At 31.8% G+C, this 21,605-nt stretch overlaps 1 protein-coding gene across 1 annotated transcript in view; it reads right to left on the bottom strand.

Moving 5' to 3' along the window:
• Positions 1 to 4,393: 4,393 nt before the first annotated feature.
• Positions 4,394 to 21,605, bottom strand: part of LOC149780758 (uncharacterized) — a 219,820-nt gene continuing 202,608 nt past the window's right edge. Inside the window, exons 6-7 of the mRNA XM_089937831.1 lie at positions 9,902 to 10,141; positions 4,394 to 4,692 (exon numbers count right to left, since the gene is read on the bottom strand). Of these exons, the coding sequence (XP_089793957.1) occupies positions 4,394 to 4,692; positions 9,902 to 10,141 (539 nt within the window). The remainder of the gene's footprint in view (positions 4,693 to 9,901; positions 10,142 to 21,605) is intronic.

Here is a 21,605-nt window from a genome sequence, read left to right as displayed (position 1 = left end):
CCACGAGTCTGGTAAGCAAACAGCTTAGCCACTGTTGCTCATGCATAATCTGAATGCATTTATAAAATGTATAAATTTTAACTGAATTGTTGGATTAAACATTTATAAAATGTATACATTTTAACTGAATTGTTGGTTTAAACATTTATAAAAATGTATAAATTTTAACTGAATCGTTGGATTAATCATTTATAAAATGTATACATTTTAACTGAATTGATGGTTTAAACATTTATAAAAATGTATAAATTTTAACTGAATTGTTGATTAAACATTTATAAAATGTATACATTTTAACTGAATTGTTGGTTTAAACATTTATTAAAAGTATACATTTTAAATGAATTGTTGGATTAAACATTTATAAAATGTATACATTTTAACTGAATCGTTTGATTAAACATTTATAAAATGTATACATTTTAAATGAATTGGTGGTTTAAACATTTATAAAAATGTATAAATTTTAACTGAATCATTGGATTAAACATTTATAAAATGTATACATTTTAACTGAATTGTTGGTTTAAACATTTATAAAAATGTATTAATTTTAACTGAATCGTCGGATTAAACATTTATAAAATGTATACATTTGAATTGAATTGATGGTTTAAACATTTATAAAAATGTATAAATTTTAACTGAATCATTGGATTAAACATTTATAAAATGTATACATTTTAACTGAATTGTTGGTTTAAACATTTATAAAAATGTATAAATTTTAACTGAATCATTGGATTAAACATTTATAAAATGTATACATTTTAACTGAATTGTTGGTTTAAACATTTATAAATGTATACATTTTAACTGAATCATTGGATTAAACATTTATAAAATGTATACATTTTAATTGAATTGATGGTTTAAACATTTATAAAAATGTATAAATTTTAACTGAATCATTGGATTAAACATTTATAAAATGTATACATTTTAACTGAATTGGATTAAACATTAATGAAATGTATACATTTTAAGTGAATTGTTGGTTTAAACATTTATAAAATGTATACATTTTAACTGAATTGATTGTTGGACTAAACAGTTATAAAAATGCATGTTTTAAATGAATTTTCTGAATAAACATTTATAAATATATATATTTTTAAACTAAATTACATTGGACTAAACATTTATAAAACGGTATGCATTTTAATTGAATTGTTGGACTAAACATTTTTTAAAAATGTACACATTTTATTAAATGTATTGTTGGACTAAACATGTAAAAAATGTATGCATTTTAACTGACTACTTGGAATAAAATACACATTTAACACATTAGCCCCTGGTGACGAGTTTACGTGGCAGGAGGCAGTAGCCTAATGCCAAGCTCTATAGCATCAAGGTCATGTATGATACACTAAACTGGGTGGCATTATAGAAAGGTAGACAGATGTAGCTCTACAATGATACCAAATAATCTGGAAGTTCTAGTTGCACAACAAAATAGAGGGAGAAACCTCATTTTTTGGACCTGATTTTTTTTCCACCCAAAATATGCCTGTGGTTGGAATCCAATTTTCTGTATGGACTTTAGACTTTTTGGTCTCAGATCTAAGGAAGACCGTTATGAACTGCAAACAGACAGATGAACCTTTGCAAAAAGTAGGACAAGATGGGCATTTGGAATAAAGAGTGGTCTCAATACAAAAATAATGGGTCCGTTAAGCAACAAAAACATTTTTTTAAAAATCCAACTTTTACCCTTCTGCTCATGCGCAAGCCAAATAGCCAATGAAAAACGATATTTCTAAATAAACTAGGCATTATGTTATTGGAAAATCACATAGAAGTTGATTTATTAGGATTTATTCAGAAATAGCTTTCAAAATGTGTTTCCTACTCAATTTCAGCTGAAAACGACAAAAACCTCCAGGGGTTAATGTGTTAAGCTGCTTATCTAGAACTCTGATTCTACTTGTAATTTCAAACAAACAGCAGAGACCCTGCAGAATAAACAAAAAGACCCTGATGTGCTGGCACACCGTGCAATGGCAGATCAGGGCTCTGATGTTGGCAGATGATTTTGACTTAAAAGCTAATATATGCTTTGGTTCTTTTTATAATTTCAAGCAAACACCAGAGACCCTGCAAAAAAAATAACACAGACCCTAATATGTAAGTGCATTATGCAACGGCAGATCATGGTCTGTGTTACTTGCAGCTGACCCTGACTTAAAAGCAAATATATGCCAATTTATGCTCCGGTTCTACTTATAATTTCAAGCAAATAGCAGAGATCCTGATCTGAAGATAATTATACAATGTCAGATATGGGATGTTATCTTCTGCACACCGATGCATGCTATATAGGATAAATACAAGAATTCTACATCAGGTGATAAGATTATTTAATCAAGGTCATCAGAACTTCTTCATTTTGACCTTAAGCAAAGTATATTTTTAACAAAATAGTGTCTCATTTACAAAGGAGATTAGTACATATGCTCGAAAGTCCAACTGCAAATTGCGCTGACACAGATCTTCTGCTGCATAATTTGCCAGCTGATTTAGTGTGGTCTTAATTTATTAGTGGGTATATACAGTATATGTAAATTCAAGTGAATGACCTTGCTTAATGCTGATAGTAATAGAAATGAATAAAAATGGGACTATTCTTAGAGATGAATATTAAATACTTACAGACTTACAATTCTTTGTCGTATCACAATCCATGCAATCAATGAAGTATCGTATGTACTTTTTTATTAGTTTAATCAAACTGCAAACAGCAAAGATCCTGATCTGCAATAGCATAACGCACCTGCAGATCAGGGTCTATGTTGTATGTTCTACTCATTACTCCTAACAAACTGCACAGAACCAGATATGCCTGCGCATGTATGCAATGGTATATTTGGGTCTGTGCAGTTTGTCGTTGAACTTGTTTTAAGAGCGAGTACATATAGTAAGATTCTTACGTGATGCTTAATATAGCAGAATTTACATTTATAACTTTAAAATGGTGGCAAAATTCAAATGTTTTCAACAAAAAGTAAAATGTTTTCAATAAAATAAAACAAATCATCAGTGTTTGTATTACTCAGGACATCCAAACTTAACAATTTTATCATGAAAAAATTGCTTCTAGACCTTTTCACTGGGAGAGAAAAAACCCAAGTAATTTCCCAAAGGGCAAAAGAGACAGGATTATTATATAGATGAAGAAAAAATGTCACAATCTGATGCATGATATATATATACAAAAAGGTTTCATGGAACACAGTCTTGACCACTGCAATATAATTCCACTGTAATTCATTTATAAAACACTTAACATATAATCTAAACATTGATTTTGCTCAAACTGGGAAAGTGATACCTTTTCTTGTCAATCAGAAAAATGGAGGTGAGGAAAAAAAAAGGAAAAGTACCACATATTAATATTTTCTTTTGCAAATTGAAAATTTTGCAAAACTATCCACAGCTGCTGGTTTTACATTTTGGCTACTCATGTTTTAGTGGCCGTTTACAGATCTAACAGTATCAGATGATAAAATTTGATGAGATTTATCTTCATCGTCTGAAATGGCTAAATTGCTCAAAATTCTCCACTGCAAAAATTGCATGCTCTTTCCTAATTCATTAATATCCTGGTTGACAGAGAACCAGAAAGTCCAACATGACAGCAAAATGATCATTAGAATACCTGTGCTAAAGGAATCAAATGCCCATAATTAGTCCAATTTGCTCCAATTATGGACCAAATAATTTCTACAATGTTTAGATGAATGATTTTTAAACATAAAAATTCTTTAGCATTTTAGCACCTGTCCAGGTAGTCAATTTCATTGCAAGGTAAACAAATACAGAGATGATTTTCTTTGCTAAATATTCATGAATTAAAAAAAAAAAAAAAAGACTGACACACTTTTAGGCATTCAAGGGATTTTCTTTTAAGTGTCAGACATGATGTTAGTATTAAATTGACAATTTGTACTGGTGTACAATATATTAGCTTCTTTGTACAATGCAAAAGACACAAATCTTCCACCCCATGATGCACTTGCAAATCAGGGCTGATACTGTTCTTCCTACTTACGATGTCTTATGAATAGTGTACACACTGACCAAATAGCAATTAGGCACAGGCAAATCAGTTTCTGTGTCAATTATATTTGGGGATGGATTATGCATGGATGAAGACAGTACATCAGCTAAGAGTCCATATCCTGGCAGGTACCTGCTGAATCAATCTTCATCCACACACATAAGGATTTCACTGTCAACCACTCACACCGACAACAATACTGAAGGAAAATGTCGTAATTTAGATCTCACTTAAAAACACCATTATATTTGGATCCAAAATGAACCTGATCTGATGCTGATACCTTTCCAATATTAATTCTGAGGCCATCATGACCCCAATTCACCTCTGCTACAAGTTCACAGGTAACATGACTTTCTCTGTATTCTGACTGTATGTTACACTATTGCTGGTGTTTGAACGATTTGACTTCCCTGATTTGCTGCTTGTGGGTGTATATGATCGATGATAGGAGGGGGCCTGTGAAGAGTATCCACTTCCAGAGTGAGGGTACTGTTCTCCACCCCGATAACCAGAGTAGACCGAACCGTGTGGTGAGGGATATATGGGTTGCATTGGAAAATAGCCCTGGTGGGTGTGGTTATTGAAGGGATTCACCATTGGATGATGAACATGATGACTGCTCTGACCTGAAAAAAAAAAAAAAAAAAAATCAGGTCAAACAACATAAATTATAATACTTGTCAAGATTTGCTCTCTTGCAATACGTAACATATCTATCTGATGAAAAGCCTCCCCCCCTTTATTTTAAATTTTTTTGTCAACTATTTACTAAGGATATCTTTGATAAAAAGCTCACCTCCTACATAACAAGAATTTCATTAGACTGGTCCCCTGGTTTTATCACAGTCTAAATACTGTAGTCTGTAGAGCTGAGTTCTATGTCATTATTAACATAAACAAAACTTATCAAAATTTAGCTGCCTACATAACAATAGTTACAAAAAAAAAAACAACAAAACACTTACCAAAGACAAATTAAGATGCAACAGTCACAGATACAAATTATGTCAGAAACATATTTACTGTGCTTCAATGAGTCACTCATGCATAGAAATACGAGTTATTGTGATCTTTTTTTTTAATGGAATAGTTAAAAGTGATGCACTAAGCCAGTTACACAACACAATACAAAATTAAACACACATAAACAATCACATGTTTGATGTTTTGAGTGTAGCATTGGCTTCTCTTCTGTGTAGGTACAAATAGAATGAACAACAAGCGTCTGCTAAAATGATCTGGTATGGTCTGGTTGTTTTACATCACAGAAAAACAAGTAGGTCATTTAGTACTGAGACAACTGGAGAAAAGATGCCTTGCCCAAGGAAACACCATCCGGATCTTAAGTTGGATTTGAACCTGCATTCTTTCAGTCATTCATGCAACCTGGAGACAGAATATGCCTCCTGCATGTCATTAGAGTGATTAATGAAGGCCACCATTTAGCTCTGGGATGCATCCCAGGATTGTTATGTTCCACCTGAATAGTTCTTGGACCATTTAAAGGAGTGCCATTTATCTTTTGTCTCCTGGTGCCTAATTACTTTTGCTGGTTTTTTTGTTGTTGTTGAGGATTTGACATTTAAAGTTTTGCTACCTGGCTTTTTCTGTATATTATATAGCCACGATTGTCTCTCTGTCCATCTGTCCGTCCATCCATCCATCCAGACCAACAGACATCCATACATACAGACATACAACTGCCATGTTCAACACATAGTCAGTTCTAAGACTGATGTGTTTCACCCTTATATTACTGAACCATTAGAGAAGGAACTGAAGTGAGTGTGAGAGGTTTCATCAATCCATCAGTGTCTAACTAGGACTGCACTACCACTACTTTGGCAAGCAGCAATAAAAAATGAATCTGCTACAACTGTTTAACTAACCTAGCCATTCCTCTGACTTAATGATGGGGAAACTTTTGTGCAAATGCAAACCATGGTATTCATGCAGGAAAACAGAAGTGACATAAACAAACAATCCAACAAAAGGTGAAAATATCAGATGTGCCTGTCCTCTTTGCATACATCTAAAACATCTGCATCCATTAGTGCTGGCAACAACTACTTTAAGAAGATCAGTGTAGGGAAGTGCAATGTACTGATATTGATTTAGATGAAACTTAAACTGCTTATGGTCAATAATTTTTTTAATTTAATCTTTTTTATATATCCATTAGTAGAAGAAAAACTGACCCAAGTACAAAATAGAAAGCCTCAGGAGTGAGAAAATTGGGTCACTGTGAAATACTTTTGGTCTATATGTGTGGCACTCACCAAAACAAATCTACCAATAAAGTTTCATGAATCTTAGACTTATAAAGCTTGAGAAACTAAACACAATGATGAACTTAACCTAAGTTATGGAGCATGATACTTAGGTCACAGTGACCTACTTGTGTAGTATATACATGTTACTCACCAAATCACATGAAGGCTGTGTGGTTATGGGATTTACAACTGCCTGAGAAACTCACCTAATCTCAAAACTAAAACATCGAGTCAATGTAAACTGGTCACAGTGACCTACTACTTGAACTGATTTGGGACTTCCAAATGTAACCAAGGTGTGATGGATGGACAATGAAATTTTATCCACAAAGATAACACTACATGCCACTCCCATGGTGATATGACTTTCTGTGTTTGGAGTAACACTTTCAAGACGATACCTATCCTGGATATCAGATTGGCACTATTTGTATTTATGAACAACTAGACATTGTAAGAAATCTTTTAGCGATAAACCCATGCTACAATGATAATTCATTTGGGAGAAGTAGCAATAAGATTTTCAAGATGGCTGTACTGGATGTCTGAGCAGCACCATTTTCAGTAAGTATCAACTAGACATCATATAATGTCTTAATAAAAAACCCATGAGAATATGACCATCAATTCAGATGGAGTAGCAAAATAACAAGATTTGCAAGACAGTCAATGTGGTCACCATATTGGACATCATATCAGCACCAATTTCATTCAGGCCAAACTAGACATCATAAGCAGTCGTTTGATTAATATGACTTTCTGTTCAGGAGAAGCAGCCATAACAAGGTTTACCAGATGACCGCTGTGGACATCAGATCGGCAACATTTAGGACCAAGCAGACATCATTCAGTGAAAAACCCATGTTGATATGACCATTCACTCTTCGAAAATAGTGGTAAAAATATTTTCAGCATAGTCAACTGTGGCAGCCATATTGGACATCAGAACAGCCCCATTTCATTTAGGACCAACTAGACATCATAAGAAGTTGTTAGGTGAAAAGCCCATGTCAATATGGTTTTTTGTTTAGGATGAGTAGCAATAATAAGATTTTCATGCTGACTGCTGTGACAGCCATACTCGTCTCAGACTGGCACCATTTTCATTGAAGTCAAAGCAGACAAAAAGTATTTTAGTTGAAAACCCCATAATGATATGACCATCCATTCAGAAGTGATAAACATGTCTACTATATTAAAATTTGAAGATAAAAGACCTTCAAGAACTGTAACAATGAATATTAATGTTAATGATACCATCAATACTACTGCCATCCATCACTGGAAAAATAATATATATTTCACTCACAGGCAATACCAAACATATACACCAGGCTGCCAGACAGGACTACCACAAACTAGTTATTTTTAAACTTGCAATACCTTAAAATCTCAAAAAGTTGTTTTATTTTTTTTATAAATATTTTGTGGCCAGGTTTCAGAGGTTTATTTTAAAGACTGGTAAACAATACTCTGCAGTAATGTTAAAGTCACTCTGAATGCTGTCCAACTTTTGGTTTGAGTGAAACATAATGATACAAGAAGCATGGGTATTTCATAATATTATACCCTTTCATGTGCATGATGCTATACTGATGCAAAAAAGACTCTTAGAAACCACCACCACCCAAAATATATCATGTATGAAGCCCAAAATTTGTGTCCCATGAGAATTTAAATTACATGTCATGAAAACAATATTTCTTTAAAAAAAATAAAAAATGCACATGATTGTATAATGGTTTTCTTGATGTCTACACGTGTGCATGTGTGTGATTTGGATTTTTAACGTAGCTTTAAAAAAAATCAGTCATATCACTATGATGTCTTCAGTGTGGCAGATTACAGTGATGTCTAGCGCTGAGGTATCATGCTACAGACATGTAGCATCATGTCCCACCCAGTCACGTTATCCTGACAACAGACTGACCAGTCCTAACACTAACCTCTTAACACATGAACCCCTAGTGATGAGTTTACATGGTTGGAGGTAGTAGCCTACTGCCGAGCTCTGTAGCGTCAAGGTCATGTATGATATACTAAAGTGGGTGGTATTGTAGAAAGGTAGACAGATGTAGCTCTACAATGATACCAAATAATCTGGAAGTTCTGGTTGCACCACAAAATACAGAGGGATAAACCTCAATTTTTGGACCTGACTTTTTTCTACCCAAAATTCGCCCATGGTCAGAATCCAATTTTGTGTCCGGATATTAGACTTTTTGGTCTCAGATCTAAGGCAGGCTGGTATGAACTGCAAACAGACAGAGGAACCTATCCAAAAAGTAGGAAAAGATGGGTATTTGGAATAAAGATTGGTCTCAATACCAAAATAATGGGTCCGTTAAGAAAAAAAACTAAAAAAAAAAACAAAAACAACCCACCAACAACTTTCACCCTTCTGCTCATGCGCGAGCCAAATAACCAATGTAAAACGATGTTTCTAACACAACTAGGCAGAATGTTATTGGAAGATCACCTGGAAGTTGATGTTTTAGGATGTATTCAGAAATAGCTTTCAAAATGTGTTTCCTACTCGAATTTCAGATGAAAACAACAAAAACCTCCAGAGGTTAATATGTTAATGCTGAGTGCCTAGTGAGGCAGCTGTTAGTACCAATTTTATGTCTTTGGTATCACTCGGCTGGAGTTCAAACCCGTGATGATGTCTACGTGTATATATGCCATCTATACTATCTTATAAGTTGACTCCAACTGCAAACAACATAGATCCTGATCTATCATTGCATTATGCTGCAGCAAATCAGGGTCTATGTTGTTGATTCCACTGATTAATCATCACAGACTCAGTTCTACCAGTGCATTTTGCGATGGCATTATGGATCTATGCCATTTGCAGCAGGATTCGACTTATGTGCTTGTACACATCGTACAATGAAGGCACACCGAAATGGATGTCTTAATTTTAAAACAGTCTTACTATTCAAGTCAATTTCAGCTGTAAGAAATAGGTACAAAACTTTCGATATTTTAGGATTCCCATTTAGTCACTGCAAAACTCTTCTGTAGAGAAAATAATATTCATTTACATATACCTGCATACCATGCAAATGTAAAGTTTCTGAACTCCATGCAGAGTGTTCCCTCACTACAATGCACTTCATTATAACAAAGTTCCCAGTTATCTGGCAAGTATGGTCATGGATCCCATTTCATTAAGTTGTATTAAAATAATATTCATAGATAATATGTATAATGTACTTCATTATAACATGGTTTCATTATAGGGTGATATATTCTATGGCTTCCATGGATAGCATTATAGTGAGGGTAAACTCGATTGATAAACATAACAAAATTACTGTATTGTCAAATTTTGTATGCCCTAATTTTCATAAACACATTTCATTACATTCCCTTCTTAAATTTTTAGCAGAGAATAAATCTTTTTCTATCAAAAGTCTGCAAAGTTTTATACTAAAAAATTATGTGAAAATTATAATTTTATGAATAATCAGCATTCAAAGGCCCAAAACAGATTAACACAAAGTATAAAATCAGACAATACAGGGATAAATAAAACTGACAAAAGAAACTATACCTGAAACATGCACTGTTTCCTGTTTACCTTGGTTGAACCCTGGAGCACCATTAGAGATACTGGTGGAGGTTGTGGTAGTGGTGTTACCCCCTGGCTCGCTGGATGAATTTCTACATGTTGATCGTTTGCAGCAGCACACAATAGCTATGATGCAAACAATTATCACGATAATGCTACCGACTATGATAGCAACCGCAGCTGTGACACCCAGAGTCAGGAACTTGCTTATTATACCATTATCTGAAAAAAAGAGATCAGTGCATTAGTCCCTCATTATAAAGTCTGTCAGTATAGTGTGGTCCCTCATGTAACATTGGTATCATTATTTCTGAGGTGAAAAGTAGTTTTGATGTTGAACCAACCTCTGTATAAGGTAATATTTACTCATGTCTAAAATGCTACATTAGTCACCCTAACAGATAGCCACCTTTATTTAACAGTAACCCTAACAGACAGCCACCTTTATCAGACAGTCACATTTTCCAAGACACAATGTAATATATTTCTTTAAAATTAACCTGCATTTAACAGCTACCTCTATATCACATCTGGTTTTATATAGTCCCAAAGATTTTTCTGTTTATATGGGACCACTTTGCAATTATTAACTTACATATAACTTATTATAAAGTTTGTGAAAATCACTTTTTGCTTTTTAAAAACAACAAAACTGGACAGTTTCATCATTCTTCAAAGAAAATCAATAAAAGAAATTAATATTAAAAACATTCTGCCAATAAGTACTATGTTCACTCACTTGCAAGTCCAACTGCAAACAACAAAGACTCTAATATGCCATTGGATAATATGCTGGCAAATCAGGGTCTATTCTGGTTGTTCTGATTACTCCAAACAAACTGCAAAGACCCAGATCTGCTGGCACATTAGATGAGTTTGTGCAGTTAGCATTTAGACTGACTTGTGAGTTATATACAGTGGATCAACTGGGTCTATGTGTAGCTTAAAAATAATGAAACAAAAACTATTTCTGAAAGCTGTTAACATGGTAGCACAAGCGAAAATGCTAAGTATTCTCTGAGATTTGAATTGAAAACCGTGTTTCTTAGTGCAGAATAAATAAACAAGTACTTATTAATTTGCAACGCAAGAAACATTGACTCATCCAGTATCAACTTTCCAGTGACAAAGCTTATATTAAATGTCTACCAGGTATGCTGCTTCTAAACTTAGACTAATGTAAAAAATTTAAATTTAATTACTAGACTGGCACACAGAAGTAATGAGCCTGCCAACAATTATTAAATAACATGCTGGAAGCCATTAGTTTCATATTGTGCCATATGTCATCTTCATATATTTATGTATTTTGAGTAGTCTATCAGATAAAGCATTGCATTTCATGGTAATGAGGGTTATCATTAGTAATGATAAGTTCTGCATAACATTTTTCACTTTTAGAAATTTCTGAAAGTTGCGATTCAGTTGATGAATAACAAGGTCCACAGAATATGACCTCATATCAGTGTCTATTACACATAATTGTCTTTTATTTTAATTAAATCTTGATTTTAATCAGATTTACATGTATACCCTTTATATGTAACAGGGTTCGCTGAACTGAACAAAGGAAATACTTCTGTTACAGTAAATCTCTTAAATTCAACCCAAGTGCATTCTATAATCTTAGTACTCCCTCCCCCTCCTCATTCTAATCCATTGACCAAAGTATTCCCTCCCCCACTCCCTCCTCATTCTAATCCACTGACCTAAATACTCCCTCCCCCTCTCCATCCTCATTCTAATCCACTGATGGGAAAACAAAAATGCATCCTTGCTAAATGTTTCTACATACAAATGTGGCAGCCTCTATAATTCCCATTAGTGACCATAGTATTTATCCAATGATAATCCCACCCCATTTAAAAACATGTTTTCAAAATATTTACTAAGGATATCTTTGATAATAAGCCCAGACCCAACTACCTTATAACAACTAGTCCACTGAAGATATCCAAAAACCGGTAGAACAAGTAAATCAAACTGAGTGAAAATCCATGAAATTGCCCCCAGGAGTAGTCTGGTCACCCACAAGGGGAATAAATTTGCTTACTCATCAAGAGAAGTACTGGTAGAGGTCCCATTTTATCTGTGTATAAACTGGTACCACAGTGTGCATATTATGCAAGAGATGAGAAGTTTCACTAATTATACTTACCTATTTAAGATTATATTGCAAGGCACTTTCAAAGATATGCATAATAAACAAGAATTTGCATCTGTTTGCAAAATACTAGCACTAGGGCAATACCTGGTATGTGGCAAGAACCTGTCCACTGGATGGTACTAAATTCCTCGACATTAATTTAAGCTGAACCCAGAACACACTGTATAGACTTTTAATTTAAAATGTTTGTAAAGTATTTATGCCCACACTGCAGCAAATAAAATGATTAAAGTTGAATGAGTTCAAAATATATGAAAACATCTGAAATACTGCCTGACAATAGAATCAAACCATCTGAATATTGCCCAACTGACAATACAAACAGGCCATCTAAATATTAACTAACTGACAAAAGAATTATCATGCCATCAGAAATAATGACTAAATGACAACAGAATCAGGACATCAGAAATACTGACTAAATGACAATAGAATCAGGCCTCCAGAAATACTGACTAAATTATAATAGAATCAGGCAATCAGAAATTCTGAATAAATGACAATAGAATCAGGCCATCAGAAATGCTGAATAAATGACAATAGAATCAGGCCATCTAAATATTACCTAACTGACAATAGAATTATCAGGCCATCAGAAATACTGAATAAATGACAATAGAATCAGCCAATCAGAAGTGCTGAATAAATGACGATAGAATCAGGCAATCAGAAATGCTGAATAAAGGATGACAGAATCAGGCAATCAGAAATCTGACAAGGTAGTATAATACTGAAATATTGCCTCACTGACAACAGAACCAGATGATCTGCATCTGCATATAAAAAGTGCTCATCAAATTTCATTTGTTCAGGTCAAACGGTTTACGCACAATCATCAAATAATGTTTGTACCCCAAAACGTTTTAAAAAATGTATGATAGATATATAAACTGTCTTAATGGCCTAAAAATCTAATCAGGTCTTCAATTTGGACTTACAAACATGCCAACCAAATTTGGACTTATAAAAATGCCTACCAAATTTCATTTGTCTCTGTCAAGTGGTTTTTGCGAAATTTAGAATTTCCCAATCAATTTAGTCCAATATATTCCAAAAAATTTAAAGATTTATAAGTATGGACAGATGGAACCAAATTAAAATGCCCTCTCCACAATTAGTTGAATTCAAAAAGTTAATGGCTATACTTATATGTTCATGAATGTTCACTTAAATCCATCAGACGTTTCTTTTTGCTGATTTAAGTTGTCAGACCTCCTCAAATTCATAAAATATCCGTGGTTCAAAAGTTCATGAATTGTCTTCTGTATTTACCATGATATCAAAGAAGTCATGGTTGCTAAGTGATTAGTGATCCTGTAATATTTAAATTCTTGGCACAATATCACCTTTCACTGTAATATTTAAATTCTTGGCACAATATCACCTTTCACTGTAATATGTAAATTCTTGGCACAATATCACCTTTCATGTACTGTAATACCGGCATGTAAATTCTTGGCACAATATCACCTTTCACTGTAATATGCAAATTCTTGGCACAATATCACTTTTCATGTACTGTAATACTGGCATGTAAATTCTTGGCACAATATCAACTTTCATGTAATGTAATATTTAAATTCTTGGCACAATATCAACTTTCATGTAATGTAATGTGTAAATTCCAGGCAAAATATCAACTTTCATGTAATGTAATGTGTAAATTCCAGGCAAAATATCAACTTTCATGTAATGTAATATGTAAATTCTCGGCACAATATCAACTTTCATGTAATGTAATATTTAAATTCTCTGCACAATATCAACTTTCATGTAATGTAATGTGTAAATTCCAGGCAAAATATCAACTTTCATGTAATGTAATGTGTAAATTCCAGGCAAAATATCAACTTTCATGTAATGTAATGTGTAAATTCCAGGCAAAATATCAACATTCATGTAATGTAATATGTAAATTCTCGGTACAATATAAACTTTCATGTAATGTAATATGTAAATTCTCTGCACAATATCAACTTTCATGTAATGTAATGTGTAAATTCCAGGCAAAATATCAACTTTCATGTAATGTAATATGTAAATTCTCGGTACAATATCAACTTTCATGTAATGTAATATGTAAATTCTCTGCACAATATCAACTTTCATGTAATGTAATGTGTAAATTCCAGGCAAAATATCAACTTTCATGTAATGTAATATGTAAATTCTCTGCACAATATCAACTTTCATGTAATGTAATATGTAAATTCCAGGCAAAATATCAACTTTCATTTAATGTAATGTGTAAATTCCAGGCAAAATATCAACTTTCATGTAATGTAATGTGTAAATTCTCTGCACAATATCAACTTTCATGTAATGTAATGTGTAAATTCCAGGCAAAATATCAACATTCATGTAATGTAATATGTAAATTCTCGGTACAATATAAACTTTCATGTAATGTAATATGTAAATTCTCTGCACAATATCAACTTTCATGTAATGTAATGTGTAAATTCCAGGCAAAATATCAACTTTCATGTAATGTAATATGTAAATTCTCTGCACAATATCAACTTTCATGTAATGTAATATGTAAATTCCAGGCAAAATATCAACTTTCATTTAATGTAATGTGTAAATTCCAGGCAAAATATCAACTTTCATGTAATGTAATGTGTAAATTCCAGGCAAAATATCAACATTCATGTAATGTAATATGTAAATTCTCGGTACAATATAAACTTTCATGTAATGTAATATGTAAATTCTCTGCACAATATCAACTTTCATGTAATGTAATGTGTAAATTCCAGGCAAAATATCAACTTTCATGTAATGTAATGTGTAAATTCCAGGCAAAATATCAACATTCATGTAATGTAATATGTAAATTCTCGGTACAATATAAACTTTCATGTAATGTAATATGTAAATTCTCTGCACAATATCAACTTTCATGTAATGTAATGTGTAAATTCCAGGCAAAATATCAACTTTCATGTAATTTAATGTGTAAATTCCAGGCAAAATATCAACATTCATGTAATGTAATATGTAAATTCTCGGTACAATATAAACTTTCATGTAATGTAATATGTAAATTCTCTGCACAATATCAACTTTCATGTAATGTAATGTGTAAATTCCAGGCAAAATATCAACTTTCATGTAATGTAATATGTAAATTCTCGGTACAATATCAACTTTCATGTAATGTAATATGTAAATTCTCTGCACAATATCAACTTTCATGTAATGTAATGTGTAAATTCCAGGCAAAATATCAACTTTCATGTAATGTAATATGTAAATTCTCTGCACAATATCAACTTTCATGTAATGTAATATGTAAATTCCAGGCAAAATATCAACTTTCATTTAATGTAATGTGTAAATTCCAGGCAAAATATCAACTTTCATGTAATGTAATGTGTAAATTCTCTGCACAATATCAACTTTCATGTAATGTAATGTGTAAATTCCAGGCAAAATATCAACTTTCATGTAATGTAATATGTAAATTCCAGGCAAAATATCAACTTTCATGTAATGTAATATGTAAATTCTCGGTACAATATAAACTTTCATGTAATGTAATATGTAAATTCCAGGCAAAATATCAACTTTCTTGTAATGTAATATGTCAATTCCAGGCAAAATATCAACTTTCATGTAATGTAATATGTAAATTCTCTGCACAATATCAACTTTCATGTAATGTAATGTGTAAATTCCAGGCAAAATATTAACTTTCATGTAATGTAATGTGTAAATTCCAGGCAAAATATCAACTTTCATGTAATGTAATATGTAAATTCTCGGTACAATATAAACTTTCATGTAATGTAATGTGTAAATTCCAGGCAAAATATCAACTTTCTTGTAATGTAATATGTCAATTCCAGGCAAAATATCAACTTTCATGTAATGTAATATGTAAATTCTCTACACAATATCAACTTTCATGTAATGTAATGTGTAAATTCTTGGCAAAATATTAACTTTCATGTAATGTAATATGTAAATTCCAGGCAAAATATCAACTTTCATGTAATGTAATATGTAAATTCTCGGTACAATATAAACTTTCATGTAATGTAATGTGTAAATTCCAGGCAAAATATCAACTTTCTTGTAATGTAATATGTCAATTCCAGGCAAAATATCAACTTTCATGTAATGTAATATGTAAATTCTCTGCACAATATCAACTTTCATGTAATGTAATGTGTAAATTCCAGGCAAAATATCAACTTTCATGTAATGTAATGTGTAAATTCCAGGCAAAATATCAACTTTCATGTAATGTAATATGTAAATTCCAGGCAAAATATCAACTTTCATGTAATGTAATGTGTAAATTCTCTGCACAATATCAACTTTCATGTAATGTAATTTGTAAATTCTCTGCACAATATCAACTTTCATGTAATGTAATGTGTAAATTCCAGGCAAAATATCAACTTTCATGTAATGTAATATGTAAATTCCAGGCAAAATATCAACTTTCATGTAATGTGATATGTAAATTCTCTGCACAATATCAACTTTCATGTAATGTAATGTGTAAATTCCAGGCAAAATATCAACTTTCATGTAATGTAATGTGTAAATTCCAGGCAAAATATCAACTTTCATGTAATGTAATATGTAAATTCTCTGCAAAATATCAACTTTCATGTAATGTAATATGTAAATTCTCGACACCATATACACTTTCATGTAATGTAATGTGTAAATTCCAGGCAAAATATCAACTTTCATGTAATGTAATGTGTAAATTCCAGGCAAAATATCAACATTCATGTAATGTAATATGTAAATTCTCGGTACAATATAAACTTTCATGTAATATAATATGTAAATTCCAGGCAAAATATCAACTTTCATGTAATGTAATGTGTAAATTCCAGGCAAAATATCAACTTTCATGTAATGTAATGTGTAAATTCCAGGCAAAATATCAACTTTCATGTAATGTAATATGTAAATTCCAGGCAAAATATCAACTTTCATGTAATGTAATATGTAAATTCTCTGCACAATATCAACTTTCATGTAATGTAATGTGTAAATTCCAGGCAAAATGTCAACTTTCATGTAATGTAATATGTAAATTCTCTGCACAATATCAACTTTCATGTAATGTAATGTGTAAATTCCAGGCAAAATATCAACTTTCATGTAATGTAATGTGTAAATTCCAGGCAAAATATCAACATTCATGTAATGTAATATGTAAATTCTCGGTACAATATAAACTTTCATGTAATGTAATATGTAAATTCTCTGCACAATATCAACTTTCATGTAATGTAATGTGTAAATTCCAGGCAAAATATCAACTTTCATGTAATGTAATGTGTAAATTCCAGGCAAAATATCAACATTCATGTAATGTAATATGTAAATTCTCGGTACAATATAAACTTTCATGTAATGTAATATGTAAATTCTCTGCACAATATCAACTTTCATGTAATGTAATGTGTAAATTCCAGGCAAAATATCAACTTTCATGTAATGTAATATGTAAATTCTCGGTACAATATCAACTTTCATGTAATGTAATATGTAAATTCTCTGCACAATATCAACTTTCATGTAATGTAATGTGTAAATTCCAGGCAAAATATCAACTTTCATGTAATGTAATATGTAAATTCTCTGCACAATATCAACTTTCATGTAATGTAATATGTAAATTCCAGGCAAAATATCAACTTTCATTTAATGTAATGTGTAAATTCCAGGCAAAATATCAACTTTCATGTAATGTAATGTGTAAATTCTCTGCACAATATCAACTTTCATGTAATGTAATGTGTAAATTCCAGGCAAAATATCAACTTTCATGTAATGTAATATGTAAATTCCAGGCAAAATATCAACTTTCATGTAATGTAATATGTAAATTCTCGGTACAATATAAACTTTCATGTAATGTAATATGTAAATTCCAGGCAAAATATCAACTTTCTTGTAATGTAATATGTCAATTCCAGGCAAAATATCAACTTTCATGTAATGTAATATGTAAATTCTCTGCACAATATCAACTTTCATGTAATGTAATGTGTAAATTCCAGGCAAAATATTAACTTTCATGTAATGTAATGTGTAAATTCCAGGCAAAATATCAACTTTCATGTAATGTAATATGTAAATTCTCGGTACAATATAAACTTTCATGTAATGTAATGTGTAAATTCCAGGCAAAATATCAACTTTCTTGTAATGTAATATGTCAATTCCAGGCAAAATATCAACTTTCATGTAATGTAATATGTAAATTCTCTACACAATATCAACTTTCATGTAATGTAATGTGTAAATTCTTGGCAAAATATTAACTTTCATGTAATGTAATATGTAAATTCCAGGCAAAATATCAACTTTCATGTAATGTAATATGTAAATTCTCGGTACAATATAAACTTTCATGTAATGTAATGTGTAAATTCCAGGCAAAATATCAACTTTCTTGTAATGTAATATGTCAATTCCAGGCAAAATATCAACTTTCATGTAATGTAATATGTAAATTCTCTGCACAATATCAACTTTCATGTAATGTAATGTGTAAATTCCAGGCAAAATATCAACTTTCATGTAATGTAATGTGTAAATTCCAGGCAAAATATCAACTTTCATGTAATGTAATATGTAAATTCCAGGCAAAATATCAACTTTCATGTAATGTAATGTGTAAATTCTCTGCACAATATCAACTTTCATGTAATGTAATTTGTAAATTCTCTGCACAATATCAACTTTCATGTAATGTAATGTGTAAATTCCAGGCAAAATATCAACTTTCATGTAATGTAATATGTAAATTCCAGGCAAAATATCAACTTTCATGTAATGTGATATGTAAATTCTCTGCACAATATCAACTTTCATGTAATGTAATGTGTAAATTCCAGGCAAAATATCAACTTTCATGTAATGTAATGTGTAAATTCCAGGCAAAATATCAACTTTCATGTAATGTAATATGTAAATTCTCTGCAAAATATCAACTTTCATGTAATGTAATATGTAAATTCTCGACACCATATACACTTTCATGTAATGTAATGTGTAAATTCCAGGCAAAATATCAACTTTCATGTAATGTAATGTGTAAATTCCAGGCAAAATATCAACATTCATGTAATGTAATATGTAAATTCTCGGTACACTATAAACTTTCATGTAATATAATATGTAAATTCCAGGCAAAATATCAACTTTCATGTAATGTAATGTGTAAATTCCAGGCAAAATATCAACTTTCATGTAATGTAATGTGTAAATTCCAGGCAAAATATCAACTTTCATGTAATGTAATATGTAAATTCCAGGCAAAATATCAACTTTCATGTAATGTAATATGTAAATTCTCTGCACAATATCAACTTTCATGTAATGTAATGTGTAAATTCCAGGCAAAATGTCAACTTTCATGTAATGTAATATGTAAATTCTCTGCACAATATCAACTTTCATGTAATGTAATGTGTAAATTCCAGGCAAAATATCAAGTTTCATGTAATGTAATGTGTAAATTCCAGGCAAAATATCAACATTCATGTAATGTAATATGTAAATTCTCGGTACAATATAAACTTTCATGTAATGTAATATGTAAATTCTCTGCACAATATCAACTTTCATGTAATGTAATGTGTAAATTCCAGGCAAAATATCAACTTTCATGTAATGTAATGTGTAAATTCTCTGCACAATATCAACTTTCATGTAATGTAATGTGTAAATTCCAGGCAAAATATCAACTTTCATGTAATGTAATATGTAAATTCTCGGTACAATATAAACTTTCATGTAATGTAATATGTAAATTCCAGGCAAAATATCAACTTTCATGTAATGTAATATGTAAATTCTCGGTACAATATAAACTTTCATGTAATGTAATGTGTAAATTCCAGGCAAAATATCAACTTTCATGTAATGTAATATGTCAATTCCAGGCAAAATATCAACTTTCATTAATGTAATATGTAAATTCTCTGCACAATATCAACTTTCATGTAATGTAATATGTAAATTCCAGGCAAAATATCAACTTTCATGTAATGTTGTTGTTGTTGTTGTAGGGTTTAACGCCATTTTTCAGCACATGATAGGCTATACATGACGGAAAGTATTAATGGTGGAGGAAGAACCCGGGAAAACCCCAGAAAGAACCACCGACCCACGAGAAGCTACTGGCAAGCTTTCTCACATACCCACATTAGCCGAATCCGAGACTCGAACCCATGCAGACAGAGGAACTAACTTCCAACACCAAATGAATAGAAACAAAAGGCTAGTAACTGTTTTTATTTGTATGTTTGTACATCACTGGTTTGCTCTGAATAAAAAATATCTGGTTTCAGCACTGAAAGGCAACAAATTTTCACCAACAGCTGGTAGTGTGTGAAGAGAAACTTGGGAAATGGCATTGTGCATAACATTTATGGCTATGCATTTGTTTGGCAGCATTTAGAAAATAAAAAAAAGCCCAACTTTTTGTTTCTATCTGGCAGTGTGTAATTTGTTGAGAAAGCAGTACTTTAGTGACAGCTACCAGGTGGTCAATGGCTGAACAACTTCCTCAATTATTCAAGTTTATGGGCAAGAAGGTCAATATAATTGAAACCCATGGAGATAAAGATTGCAGAAGATGGGAATTAAGGAATCCACTGGGAAAATCCCATCATCAGGCTAGTTAGCAAACCAGAAATAAATCTTCCTAATTTATCTGAAAATATATTTATCTCTGAGATCTGTAGTGAGGTTAGTCCAGTATTTATGTTTTTTATCTGCAATGATAGAAACATTATTTCTAGACGATTGGATTAAAAATATATACCCTATCTGCTTGAAGAAGAGTACGGTCAAACCTGTCCCTGTTTCCAGCTGCAAGATTGTAGAATAATAATTATCAGTTCACTACGTTTAAAAATTATTTCCTATTCTTTATTACTGTGATGGAGCATTTATTCTCAATATAAACAATATTGTTTTGAACTGTAAAAATGAAAGGATGAAGTCTTTTGTCACAGCAACATCACTATTTCCATGCTTAACATACTGTCTATTGTTGTCTGTTGGCATCCGTTAGTCTCGAGAGACGATGGAAGTGCACCCATGAGAGATGTCCTGGTTGGTGGTTGTGCAAAACATACACAAAAAAGTGGAAATAAGCAAGAATGAATTCTTAAACACTGAACTAGGCTATTTCATGCACATTTTACCTTAATAAGTGACACCCTAGTAGTGATCACAGAGGGCTCGGCATGACTTTAGAAAACCAAAGTTGGGAGAAGATGGGCATTCAAGAGCCACAATCCTTCTGATTATGATATGTAAATCCAGCTAAAAGTCTCACCAATGTAAAGGTGCATGACAGTTTTGTTGGTTGTCATGCAAAATAGAAATACAGGAAATCAAGGGCAATAACTCTTTTACATGATAAAATGTGGAACACTTCAAATCTGAAGTCACAAGACAGAATGGTTCTTCAGCTATGCTGTTTACAAACAACATCACATATGAAGATATAAAGCTTACTATCAA

This window comes from Sinohyriopsis cumingii, chromosome 16 (assembly GCF_028554795.1).
Source record: "Sinohyriopsis cumingii isolate HCF-2022 chromosome 16, ASM2855479v2, whole genome shotgun sequence".
Classification (NCBI taxonomy): domain Eukaryota; kingdom Metazoa; phylum Mollusca; class Bivalvia; order Unionida; family Unionidae; genus Sinohyriopsis; species Sinohyriopsis cumingii.
The sequence above is the reverse complement of the archived record's forward strand: the minus strand, read 5'-3'. Positions and strand labels throughout refer to the sequence as shown.